The following is a 13,645-nucleotide window of genomic DNA, read 5'->3' as shown; positions in this document are numbered from 1 at the left end:
ATGCCAGCATTTTATTCTGGCGACTGGTCATTTTTTTTTTCAACTGGAACATTACACCATTGATATCTATTGAACAGCCCTGCATTTGCAAAACTGATGCTAAAGGTACCTCAAGCGTCATAGTTTGAAGCATAAGGCCACTGACCAAGCTGCCGTATGTGACAAGTTGGGAATGGGAACATGTTTTCATGTCAGTTATTTCAATTATTTTTTGCTTTTGTTTGTTCATTTCATCGGCTGCTCTCTATTGTGTCGCATGAACAGTTGTTTTCACTGAAGCGATACACCACCACATTCCTGCTGACACGGAGGGCATTTTTTACTCGCATTTATGCCTTGTCACCCTTTGCCCTTTGACCCCGATCCCCTGGCGTGCACAGATCTAATGGAATAGCAGCCTTGTCTTGTGTTCGATGGTAGTTGAACTCTGGCTTTAAAGGGGCAAGGCTGTATTGTTGGCATGCTCATCCGCTGTATTCCATATGAGTGAACAGCAAGAGTTAAAAAAAGTCCCCAGTGATGTGAACTGATATCAAATTGCATTGTCATGTATTGCACCATTGTCTTTTTGTCCCCTCTCTGTACGGTAATCAAATAGCTCTGATATGAGCTTTGATAAGGTAATAAATATACTGTCTCCGCGTTTCATCTCGGGCCTTGGATTCTTCCATTTAGGTTTAATCTGCTGTTTGATCTAAGAGGAGACGAGTGTGGGAGGTTTTGATGTCGTTACGTAAAGGCTCTTGTGACATTGGCAGTTGGGAGCCAAAGGATGTGTAAGGTTTAAATTTGTTTATCTAAGCTTACACGTACTGATTTGTCTTGATGGGATGCTCCACGTAAAGGAGGAAGGACAAGAAAAACTAAGACCAGTCCACATTTTTTTTTACAAAGTATCTATGTGCCCAAGATTATGGAAATATCTATGTAATTTGCAACCACGTAAGGAGGGTAAGTTGGTATCTTTCTATACAGGGTGCCAAATAAGCTAGAACTGCTGGGGGTAGGTCATTTCTACATACTTTATGACACCAAACACTGAGCTACTTGTTGATTTATCATGACGTTATTCTATATTGTGCCTGAATTCAAGTTTATTCAACCTGATAATGAGACGATCTTTACTTGGGCCTATCATTTATTACTGTTTAGAACAAAGTCCCTTCATTTGTTTCCCAGGTTGGTTGTGATGAACTTGCAGGACATTTTGGGCCGTCGATGGTAAAAGAACGGCTAACGTTCAAGCAGCAGCTCTTTTTGCTTGGCCTCTAAGTAAGATGGTATCACCAAAGTTGACTCTTACAGGTAACCTCAGTCAAAACATAGCCATGAAATGAGTATTCAAGCAGGGGCATGCCTACCATTTTAGATGAAGATCCTGCAAATGGTTAAAAAAAACAAAAAAAAAACGAATAGGCCTCGTACAGAAGAACCAACACGAGCTATTTTTAAGGGGGTTATATTCACAGTTCAGAACATCGTGCATAGGCTGTTTTTGTTTTGTTCCTTTTTTTTCGCAGCCTTGAAATGGCTGATTTATTCAAACAAATTTGCCGATTAGCTCCATAGCGTGACTTTATGAGGCAGTATTGGATATTTTGGAACATTTGCAACTGGCTGCTGGTGACATATTTGTGCAGTACTGTTAGAAATTTGAGGGAAAAACATTTTTTTGACTGGCTTCTCCAGTGCATTGAAAACATCCTGCGTCTGTAAACTGTTACAGCTGATGTGGCGACGACGTATCTTTTTTCTTTAATTTGATGTATTCAGGTTATTGGAAAAACACACACACGGTGTATAAAGAAACACAATCACCCAGATGGTATAAGTGCAACAGAATGGCACAAACACAGACAGACATACAGACAATGAAGAGTTGCTTAATTTCTGGCAAAGGCCATTTGGAGAGGCAGAGTATATGAAAAGTCTACTCTGGTTTATTATTGAATCCTGATGTGCTGATTGTAAGAATATTTTCTTGAAGGACATGTGTTTTGTTTATCGTTCTTCTCAAACCTCAGCTTAATTCACCTGTCAACCCAGGATCAACATCTCACAAAAAAGGCATTTTGCAGTGGTGACAGTTTTTTATTTCTGTTGAACAATTGCCTGTTGGCTCACGTTTTTGTTGACTTGCCTTTCAGAGTATCATGAGAATGCAAGAGACCACTGAGAGGAGGAAGAGATTTAATTATGTTTTCATTTCTTCCAATTGCATTTTGTGGAAGCCCTGTTTTCAGTTTCTCCGATATGTCCCAGCAGGTTTTCCCATTTTACTTGGAAGGTTAGAATCACTTTTTTCTTTTTGAACCCAGACACCTTTAAAACGTTTTCAGGTGTCATTTAAAACTGTGCAGATAGAAACGTCACGAATCGCCTCAGTATTGAGAAACTTACCCCTTTGCTAAATCTTTTCTCTGGCCTTCAACCCAGTCCAACATGGCAATTTCAAAAATCATGGTATAGTATCTCCTTTTTGAAAACAGGAAGCTCACAGTACATGTTCAATTGAAAAAATAGTCTCAAACCATGATTTCTATCAAGTTACTTTACTTTGCACTTCTGCAGATAAGTTCTCCTTCCTGCATTTGCACCACTAGTTGTCATGCTAGGTGTGTTTACTCTGGAATAAGGCTATGCAATATAGAAAAAATCAAATATCACAATATTTTTTATTGATTACCTCAATACTGAAAATGTAATGACATTTTGGGAATGACTATTGGTGCTTTCAGTAATCAGTAATATAGATGTGATGACCAAGCTGGTAGAGGCATTCATTATTTATTTCCCTCACAACAGTCGAAGATGTTCAGGAAATTATCTAATTTTACTGTTATTCATCTGTTAAGACCAGGGAAGGACAACATTGAAAATTATATTAAAATAACCAAATCCCAGACAATATCTCATCTCAAATCACCATTACATATATTATATCATACTATATTGCTCACCTCTACGCTGGAGGTACCTGAATCAGAATCATGTTTTTGGCCGTGTAGGTTTGCCCATACAGGGAATTTGACTCCGGTTTCATGGCTGTCTCAGGAATCAGGAACACTTTATTTATTTGTCATTTCATTTCATGTACTTGCATACATGAAATGAAACGAAATACCGTTTTTCCCAGCCCACAGCAGTGCGACACAAAGACAAAAACACATATCCAAAAACTACAAGAACACATATATCTAAACTAAACAAAAAATAATCACTGTTCACAAGAACGAACACCAGCCAATGACTGTTGGAACTGCCAGTCTGTATGGGCTGGCAGTTAGCTTAGCCTGTCCCGCTTCCGCATCCTGTCAGACCGCCCTTGGTGTTTTGTCTTCGGGCGCAGCTCCGGGCAGGGCTGTGGTCCTTGGGCCCACTGGATGCAGCAGACCAAGCTCCCTCAGCCGATCCAACGCTGGTTCTCCCAGCCAGACACCTCCCCGCACTCCACATGACGACACTAAAAACACAGTCAAAGCTAGGCGAGGCCACCGCCAGACTGCCCTCGGTGTTATCGGAACTGCCGGTCTGCATGGGCTAGCAGTTAGCTTAGCCTGCCTCACTTCCGTGTCCTTACAGTGTACTTAACATAGAATAACAACACTACAACACAACAATCTTCAGATATACACAAGGATTGACTTATACAGATGAAATAAGAGGTGATAAAGAGCAATGGTGCAGAGACTAATTCAGAGATGCTGAAATAGATGTTAACAGGTTATTTACATACATGCCTGAGGTAGATGGACATGACAGAGCGTACCGGTGTACTCACAATGTACAGCACAGTATATACAAAATGGTTAGAGTTATTTGACAATGGTAAGTGTTTATTTGAATGACAGCTCACGGAAAGAAACAGTTTTTATATCTAGTTGTTTTGGGGTACAGTGCTCTGTAGCGCCAACTAGAGGGGAGGAGTTGGAACAGGTTGTGACTGCGTGGCTGTAGCTAGCACTGCTGGACCTCCTGCGGTCACATGTGCAGGTTTACAGATGGTTGGGACGTCCTGTATCAACTCTAAAAAATAGTTTCAACTCAAATAGGACTTGACTCGTATTCTAATTATATTCTGAAAAACATGAAATAAATGATGACACATGTGACTGTCTCGTGAGCTTCCTGTTTTTATAAAGAGGATATGTTGTGGTTTTCAAAGGCTTCAACAATGACCCTATTGGGCTGTGTTGAACCCCGAGAAACAACTGGACCGCTGCAGCGATCAGTGAAGTTTCTCTCAGCACGATCCGAAATGATGCTCGACAAAGTTTTAATGAGGTCTGCGTTCAAAAAAAGAGTGAACTTAATACTCGTTTTTGAGCCTGGTGTCATGAGTCAAGCTTGCCCACCAAGGTTTGCCGTGACATTTAGCGGCTTCCAAAATGGATTTCTGTGTTTATTTGCTGAACCAAATTGAAATGTTTGCCAGTTCAAAGTTTCGTCAGGCAATCAAAAACACAAAGATTGCATTATTGTCTCTAATTGAAGATGGTGATTCACATCTCTAAGGGTGATGAAAGTATTTCCAAATATCAACAATGAATTTAATCCAGAAAATATGGAAATATTTATCAGAGGGAGAGTCTGTGGAGACATCACAGGGTTCTTTAAATGTTCACAAAAGTGATTTTATAGTACTTGCTGTTCCTGTTGTCAAGAGCTTTTTGTGCCAGTTCTGCCCAGGGGTGGCTCTCGTTGAGTTTGAAGTGGCTTAAAGAATAGCAGATGATTAACAAGTTCATCCTCAAACCACTTAGGCACACCGCTATGGCATCCAAAGGTCGATCTGATTCAAAGCAAGACTAAATTCAGCCCGCTGATATGGGCCAATGTCACTGTTTTTGCCCGCAAACTATTCCTGTACCTGCACAATGGCTCTTCTTCTCATACCTTTGATTAACTGCCTGGAAAGAGATAAGGATCGTTGTAGTGATACGCCGGGTCACGCCCAGCAGAGACAGCATCTTGCTTTGTGTTTTTCTGTGTCTGTGCCCACACCGGTGACATTAATTTGCAAATAGATAAAAAGCGTCCAAGCAGGCGGGAGAAGCTTATACTGTGTTGAATGCCAAACTGAGGTCTCCCCCACCCAAAGAGGTATTGTGTCATGAATACACATATAATCATTGTTTATTTTTCTAAGGGACCATCTATCGGGGTTGGCGCTTGTGAGCAGATCTTTTAGTGTTCTACCAGCAGGTTTTGATACAACGGCACACAAGCCGAGCCAAACATGATGATTTCATCCAGTGCCATTCCCCTTCCCAAAATACCTAGATTGCACTCTTGTCTGATATGAAAAAAACAAAAAACGAAACAAAAAGAAGATTTTTCCTTCCCTCGGGGCATGGAAGTAATGGGGATATTAATCAAGTGACTGACAGCCAGATGAACCTATGGCCCGTGTAGCTCAGCCTATTGGCTGTTGTTCATCGTAAGCGCCGCCTTTTCCTGTACATCTGCGTGAGAACAGAGATCTGTGTACAGGATCTGCTGGAACTAAATGTTTTCAAATCAAGATAATATTCCCCTTTGCATTGCTGGCATGCTTTTATACCCCCCCCCCCCCCCGTGCGCTCTCGCTCTCTCTCTCTCTCTCTCTCTCTCTCTCTCTCTCTCTCTCTCTCTCTCTCTCTCTCTCTCTCTCTCTCTCTCTCTCTCTCTCTCGCTGTCTCTCTCTTTGAATTGACCTGGGGTTCTGTGATGGAAGATGAACTGTTTTTGGATGAATTAATGTAAAGGAGTGACTTTGTTACTATTGTCAAAAGATGTGTGATTGTTACACTTTGTTTTCCTGTCAAATTAAAATTCAAATGTGCTTTTATTAGTATGACAAATATACATTTGTATTGCAAAGCATTTTTTCACATACAGGACAATAACAGTGCACGAACACAGCACATATATACATCAACACATGCAATAAAACAACTTACACAGGTACGTCATGGCAACAAGAGACTGTGTGAGTGGATGTGTGTCCAATAAAGACCTTTTTTCAAATTAAAAAAAAATCTCTCTCTCTGTCTCTCCATCTCTCTCTCTCTCTCGGTTTGTCTCTCCATCTCTCCATCTCTCACTCTGTCTCTCCATCGCTCTCTTTCCCTGTCTCTCCATATCTCCATCTCTCTCTCTTTCTGTGTGCTCCCTCCTCTCCGTGGCAGGCCCCCAACTCCAGGCGTTTCCTTTACTCTCCATATTATACTTTCACTCCCTTTCTTGCTCTCCCAACTTCTCTCTACTGTTTTTTCCCCCCTCTCCCGCCGTATTTCCTCAGCCTATCATCTTCTCTTTGCAGCTTTCCTTTATGTTCATCTTTGTAAAACATCCCTGTCTTGGTCTCTACACGGCTTGCATACCCTGTAAAGTTGTTGTTGTTTTTTTTGTTTTGTTTTTTGTGTAATGATGTGACCAGTCTGGACATTGTCTATCTAGCAGAAAGCAATGCAACAATAAACGTGTGTGACATTTTCGTCCGTGTTGGACCTGATAAGGGAACAGCCTACTAAATGAACTGACGAAGGAACCAAAATGTGTAGCGCTAGTTCAAATTTCAGTACTGAAACATTTAGGTAGTGCACAGAATGTCTAAAAACATGGGCAGCAGGAAACTGTTTTGTTTAATTTTTTTTGTCTCAATGGATATGACCCGACATGACTTAAACTAGTAACCCAGTAAAACAATAAAACCACGCAATAAACTAATCGATTGAGTAAGCAATGGGAATTGTAAGGCCACTGTCAGGATACAGTTACACCAAGAATTGTGCGTTATTCCATAATATGTGTGTACACTACAGTACATTTTGACTTTTAACATGAATATGATTTGTTATCTATGCAAACTTACAGTAAGGGAACAAGTTATGGATAGGACAGCATGATAGACCTTGTTCTCTATCTGCTGCCCCGACTGTCAGAGCAGATTGTGTGCAGATTAACGACGCTTCTCGCAGGTCTTTGAATTCCACTTAATTGCACTACGCTGAAAAGTTGTCAAATCCTTTAAAGACTACCTCGGTCTCGGAATGACAGGGATGTTTTTTTGCCTGAAGTGAATTTTACCTTAAGAGCTTGCTTTGCATCTCACCGAGCCTATAATGGCATGCTTTCTAAAGGAGGAAGACTCTGGTGGATGGGGCTGGCAGATTAGGACCTCTGTCAGTATCGCATTTCATAAGCACGCTGACTCCAGGAGGAGGTTTAGGACCTGCTCGGTGTATTGGACTAGACCCACATGGCCGTGAGATGGCTGCCCTCTTTATTTCCCCCAGTGTTTATGGTGTCTGGGTAAAAGATCTGTTCTGAGCTATGAAAGCTAATAACTGAGCAAATATCACTGTGGATATGAATCCATATGTGCTATCAAGGTACAAGGACATATCTACCTAACCCTAATAAGTAATATTAATATCATTTTCTTCTTCTGATTAATTCAAAAGAATGCTCTCCGATAAGATTCAAACAACGCTAGCATCTGTAAACGGGGTTTTAATGATAAGCAAATATACGTGTTTGCGCTGTAATGCTGTATTTAGGGCTGGGAGCGGTACGCTCTCTCTCTCTCTCTCTCAACACACTTATAGAAAGATCAACTAAACCATGTGTGCTTACACAAGGGCGGTGGCAGGTTGTGGTTCACCCAGCAGTTAAAGTAAGCCTTTGCTCATTCTCATTCTCCCAACTCTGGAAAGCCTTTGTCAACCAAATCCAATTATTTTGTCCAATTTTTCTTAACCAGCTTACTGAAGTGTCTGAAGGCAGGCTAGCTATTACTTGGCTCAGTACTGAAAGAGAAGCACTGTCTTGTTAAAGGTGATCTTATTAAGGTATCTAATATCTAAGCATTGTCCATAAGGGGAGTCAGAGGAGATATCAAGCCCTGAGAGAGAATGCATGTTAATAGAGTCACAAGTCCATACTGTCTTTATCAGTCTGGCTGTTCACTTCAACCTGTAGGATGCACACATCAACTTATAGAATCACACATCAACATATAGGATGCACACTTCAACATATGAATGCACACATCAACATAGATGATGCACACTACATGGGATGCACACATCAACTTATAGAATGCACACATCAACATAGAGGATGCACACTTCAACATATAGAATGCACACAGCATATAGGATGCTCACATCAACTTATAGAATGCACACATCAACATAGAGGATCACGCATCACCATATAGGATGTACACATCAACATAGATGATGCACACTACATGGGATGCAGACATCAAATTATAGAATACACACATCAACATAGAGGATGCACACTTCAACATATAGAATGCACACAGCATATAGGATGCTCACATCAACTTATAAAATGCACACATCAACATAGAGGATCACACATCACCATATAGGATGTACACATCAACATAGATGATGCACACTACATGGGATGCACACATCAACTTATAGAATGCACACATCAACATAGAGGATGCGCACTGCAACGTATAGAATGCACACAGCATATAGGATGCTCACATCAACTTATAGAATGCACACATCAACATAGAGGATCACACATCACCATATAGGATGTACACATCAACATAGATGATGCACACTACATGGGATGCATACTTCAACACATAGGATGTACACATCAACTTATAGGATGCACACAACATATAGGATCACACGTCAACAAATATGATCACACATCAACATAGAGGATGCGCACATCAGCATGCAGAATGCACACAACAACATATAGAATACGTACAACAACACATAGGATCACACATCAACATATAGGATGCACACATTTATATCACTGAACTGCGCTGGCAGGATAAATGCGTGCATCTGTGATAACCTGTCAACTTCGGGGGGGTTTTTTTGGGGGGGGGTATTGTTCACGAGCGACACAAAATAGCATTTCAAACATAATCCAACACCCTGGCTGCCTTGTGTTGGTTTTGTTAACTACTGGGTCTGTGCCAAAAGACAGGTTTTCTCATTGCTGCAGGACTAATCTAGCAGCCTGCACATGTAGGGTACACACACACTCACACATGCACGCGCGCACACACACACTTTCCCTTTCTCTCTCTTCTCGTTCACACTCTCGCACACACAAACGCTGTAAACACAAAGTCAAACGCTCTCCTCCCGCATGTGCCCCTTGGGGTTTTTGTAAGCAATACCGACGAGAGTGCTTCCCTTATCTGAGCAGGCGCTACAGGAAAATCCCAGGATGTGGCCTCTCCCCAGCCTGTCCGTCCGCTCGAGTCACGCAAGCTCTTCAGGGGGAAGGGGCCCCCGAACAATCCTCGCCCCCGCCCCCACCTCCCCTGCCGCTTCTTGGCAAGAGCTCACACAGTCCTTACACAAACATTCAATCCCACACAAGTTGTGTGCGCGCATACCTACTCACACACACACACACACGCGCACACACACACACATACACACACACACACACAGACACACACACACACACAGACACACACACGCACACGCGCAGACACTCAGACGCTCATCTCCACACATATGAATACCATGTCCTGTATGTACACGAATCCAGACGTATTACTTCTGTTGAGGTGAGGGTGCTGACTCATATGTATATTGTACACACGGGATACATGTACTCTCTATACACACACACACACACACACACACACACACACACAGACACACACACACATGCGCACACAAAAACGCACGTATGCATGCCCACGCATGCACAAAAAAACACACACATGCACAGATGCTTGTGCACGTGCACACACAAACACCCACACACACACAAACCCGCACAAAACACACACACACACACATGCACAAAAACACACATATGCATGCACAAACACACACACACACACACACATGCACAAAAACACACACATGCATGCACAAAAACACACACGTGCACGCATGCACACATAAACACACAAACACACACACAAACCCACACAAAACATATACACACACATGCACAAAAACACACACATGCATGCACAAAAACACACATGCACAGACGCTTGTGCACGTGCACACACACACAAACCCACACAAAAAACAGACACACACACATGCACAAAAACACACACACACACACACACACAGCTTCACCAGTACTGTAGAACAAAGTGCAACAAGAATAGACCAACAAAGGCTGACATGAAACAGCCAAACACTCACACAGCACAACTCTCAACGCGCATGAAGAATGCATCCACACAAACACACATGCACGCACATAAACATGCAATTAATCCCTTCTGCTTCAGACCAACTTAGATGCCGTCCCACTCAAAAAAAGAAAAACACACCGCATTACAAATTCAAGTCCAAATCTGGACAGCCAGTATTTGCTTTTTGGTTTTTTTTGTTTTTTTTTTTTGGAGTTTTTTTTTTTGTTTTTTTTCCTGACTCAATGTTCGCGTGAGTAAGTGGGCCCCTCCGAGGCTCTCTGTTTGTTTTCATTTTAGTTTTCTTTCCCAGCGGTGAATTGTGCATTGTGTCTCCCCCGCCCCCCACCCCCTGTCTCTTTCCGTTGTTAACTGCTAAGTGTTTTATTGCACCGTTCTGTGCTGAGTCGCTAGTGTGCTGCTACGCTGCTGGACCTGAACAGGACTTGAGTAACAGCCCAGAGGTCAAAGATATTCCTGTCACTTGCTGGGAGGGGTGCCGCTGAGGGAGTTCACACACGCACACACACACACACACACACACACACACACACACACACACACACACACACACACACACACACACACACACACACACACACCAGGTGACTTGGGATCATGGAGTCAAAGGGATGTTCAGACATCCTCTGCGTTACTGACAACGACTGGGATGTGCTGCCAAAATGCCAAAGTCGAATGTGTTATCTCTCTGTGGTTTGACAACCGCGGCGACAGTTCTCTACCAGGATTAACCCTGTAGTGACACGTCTTTCAGTCCCCACTGAGAAAGTACAACTGATAAATACTATGTGTGGACCTGTAGCTGTATATATGTATATATATACCTTGAGGTACAGTACCCCCTCCGGTCCTGGTTCTTGGTGGTCAGGTCAGGTCGAGTTTGTGTAGCCCAATATCACAGCTTACAAATTAGCCTCAGGGGGCTTTACAGCAACACAACATCCTGTCCTTAGACCCTCGCATCAGATAAGGAACAATTCGCTAAAAACCAAAAAAAAAACTTTAACAGGGAGAAAAAAATAGGAAGAAACCTCAGGGAGAGCAACAGAGGAGGGGTCTCTCTCCCGAGACGGGACACCGTGCGATGGATGTTGTGTCCTTCAGAATGGATGCTGCATATGCTGATATAAAGCGAGTGCTTTGTGTTGTATACAACACAACAACGTGGCGCTTACCTTTTATGAATGGTTATGTATTTCTGTCATCGTGAAGTGTCAGCTTTTGGGGGGGGGGGCATGTCAGTTTGGGTGAATCATATCATGCTTTGACAGGTACCAGATGTGTACGTTGTACAGTAGGATACATGCTGTACCAGATGTGTACATTGTACTGTAGGATACATGCTGTACCAGATGTGTATGTTGTACTGTAGGACACATGCTGTACCAGATGTGTATGTTGTACTGTAGGACACATGCTGTACCAGATGTGTATGTTGTACTGTAGGACACATGTTGTACCAGATGTGTATGTTATACTATAGGACACATGCTGTACCAGATGTGTACGTTGTACTGTAGGATACATGCTGTACCAGATGTGTATATTGTACTGTAGGGCACATGTTGTACCAGATGTGTATGTTATACTGTAGGACACATGCTGTACCAGATGTGTATGTTGTACCGTAGGATACATGCTGTACGAGATGTGTATGTTGTACGGTAGGACACATGCTGTATCAGATGTGTACGTTGTACTGTAGGACACATGTTGTACCAGATGTGTATGTTATACCGTAGGACACATGTTGTACCAGATGTGTACGTTGTACTGTAGGACACATGCTGTACCAGATGTGTACGTTGTACTGTAGGATACATGCTGTACCAGATGTGTATGTTGTACGGTAGGATACATGCTGTACCAGATGTGTACATTGTACGGTAGGATATATGCTGTACCAGATGTGTACGTTGTACCGTTAGACACATGCTGTACCAGATGTGTATGTTATATGGTAGGATACATGCTGTACTGATGTGTACGTTGCAATGTAGGATACATGCTGTACCAGATGTGTACGTTGTACGGTAGGACACATGCTGTACCAGATGTGTGCGTTGTACGGTAGGATACATGCTGTACCAGATGTGTATGTTGTACGGTAGGATACATGCTGTACCAGATGTGTATGTTGTACGGTAGGACACATGTTGTACCAGATGTGTACGTTGCAATGTAGGATACATCCTGTACCAGATGTGTACGTTGTACTGTAGGACACATGCTCTACCAGATGTGTACGTTGCACTGTAGGATACATGCTGTACCAGATGTGTACGTTGCACTGTAGGATACATGCTGTACGAGATGTGTACGTTGTACAGTAGGATGCATGCTGTACCAGATGTGTACGTTGTACGGTAGGATACATGCTGTACCAGATGTATATGTTGCAATGTAGGATACATGCTGTACCAGATGTGTACGTTGCAATGTAGGATACATGCTGTACCAGATGTGTACGTTGTACGGTAGGATACATGCTGTACCAGATGTGTATGTTGTACTGTAGGATGCATGCTGCAGTGATCTGCTCACATGATATGATCAGCCAGCACAGGCTGCAGAGCTCTGACACAACAAGCAAGGCTGATGACATCTTTCTCTCTCTCTCTCTCTCTCTCTCTCTCTCTCTCTCTCTCTCTCTCTCTCTCTCTCTCTCTCTCTTTCTCTCTCGCTCGTCTAAGCTGTTCTGCAGGTCACAGCCTGCTTTTTTACTGATGATGCACTATCGTTCAGACATGAAGGGGACAAAAGAGCCATTCATCTGCGGGGATTTACTCTCTTTGAACTTGAGGAGAGATTGGGTGGGCTCAGGTGGACTTGTGCGTGCGTGTGAGTGTGTACGCACAAGGACGTCTAAGCGCACGGGCGTGCGGTCGCGAGTGCGTGTGGCTATATGTAGCACATGGATAGTGAGCGTGTGTAACATTTAAGCAGCGCCACCCAGTGGGGGATAAGAGTACTCGTTTAATGAAACTGCGTGTCATAGGAGGACGCTTCATTTTCGTTTGTTTTCATCACGTCACTGAAACATGCTCTCGAAGTCCAGCTGAGTATATATAAGGTGCAGCAAACTGTCCAGCATGTGAAAGCGTAAATAGAATAAGCAAATGTGTGCGTGCGCGCGTGCGTGCGCGCGCACGGGTGTGCGTTTTCATCTCCGAAAACAAAAGCATAACTCTCTCAAGCTGGCGAGTCCGTCTAACCACATGATGCCATGGCAGGCCACCCTGAGAACAATGCTGTGCAGTGAGGCTGCTTTCAGCGGCCCACCCTCTCGCTCTGCAGAGCCTCCAGCTCCACCGAGAGGGTGCTTCATTCACATCCATAATAGGGGGCGAAATTCTGGCAAGGCCAAAACAAACAGAGGAGCTGAATCCTGGCTTGGCACAAACTTGCCCACCCCCCCTCCCCGTTTCTCTCTCTAGCCATGCCCAATGTGGTATA

At 43.1% G+C, this 13,645-nt stretch overlaps 1 protein-coding gene across 1 annotated transcript in view; it reads left to right on the top strand.

The window, feature by feature from the left end:
- LOC130120377 (aryl hydrocarbon receptor-like) overlaps positions 1-13,645 on the top strand; it is a 45,746-nt gene that overhangs the window by 17,019 nt on the left and 15,082 nt on the right. The window contains exon 3 of the mRNA XM_056288924.1: positions 9,208-9,338. Coding sequence (XP_056144899.1) covers positions 9,208-9,338 — 131 coding nt within the window. The remainder of the gene's footprint in view (positions 1-9,207; positions 9,339-13,645) is intronic.

Source organism: Lampris incognitus, chromosome 11 (genome assembly GCF_029633865.1).
Source record: "Lampris incognitus isolate fLamInc1 chromosome 11, fLamInc1.hap2, whole genome shotgun sequence".
Taxonomy (NCBI): Eukaryota; Metazoa; Chordata; class Actinopteri; order Lampriformes; family Lampridae; genus Lampris; species Lampris incognitus.
This window is presented reverse-complemented; position numbering and strand designations above follow the sequence as displayed.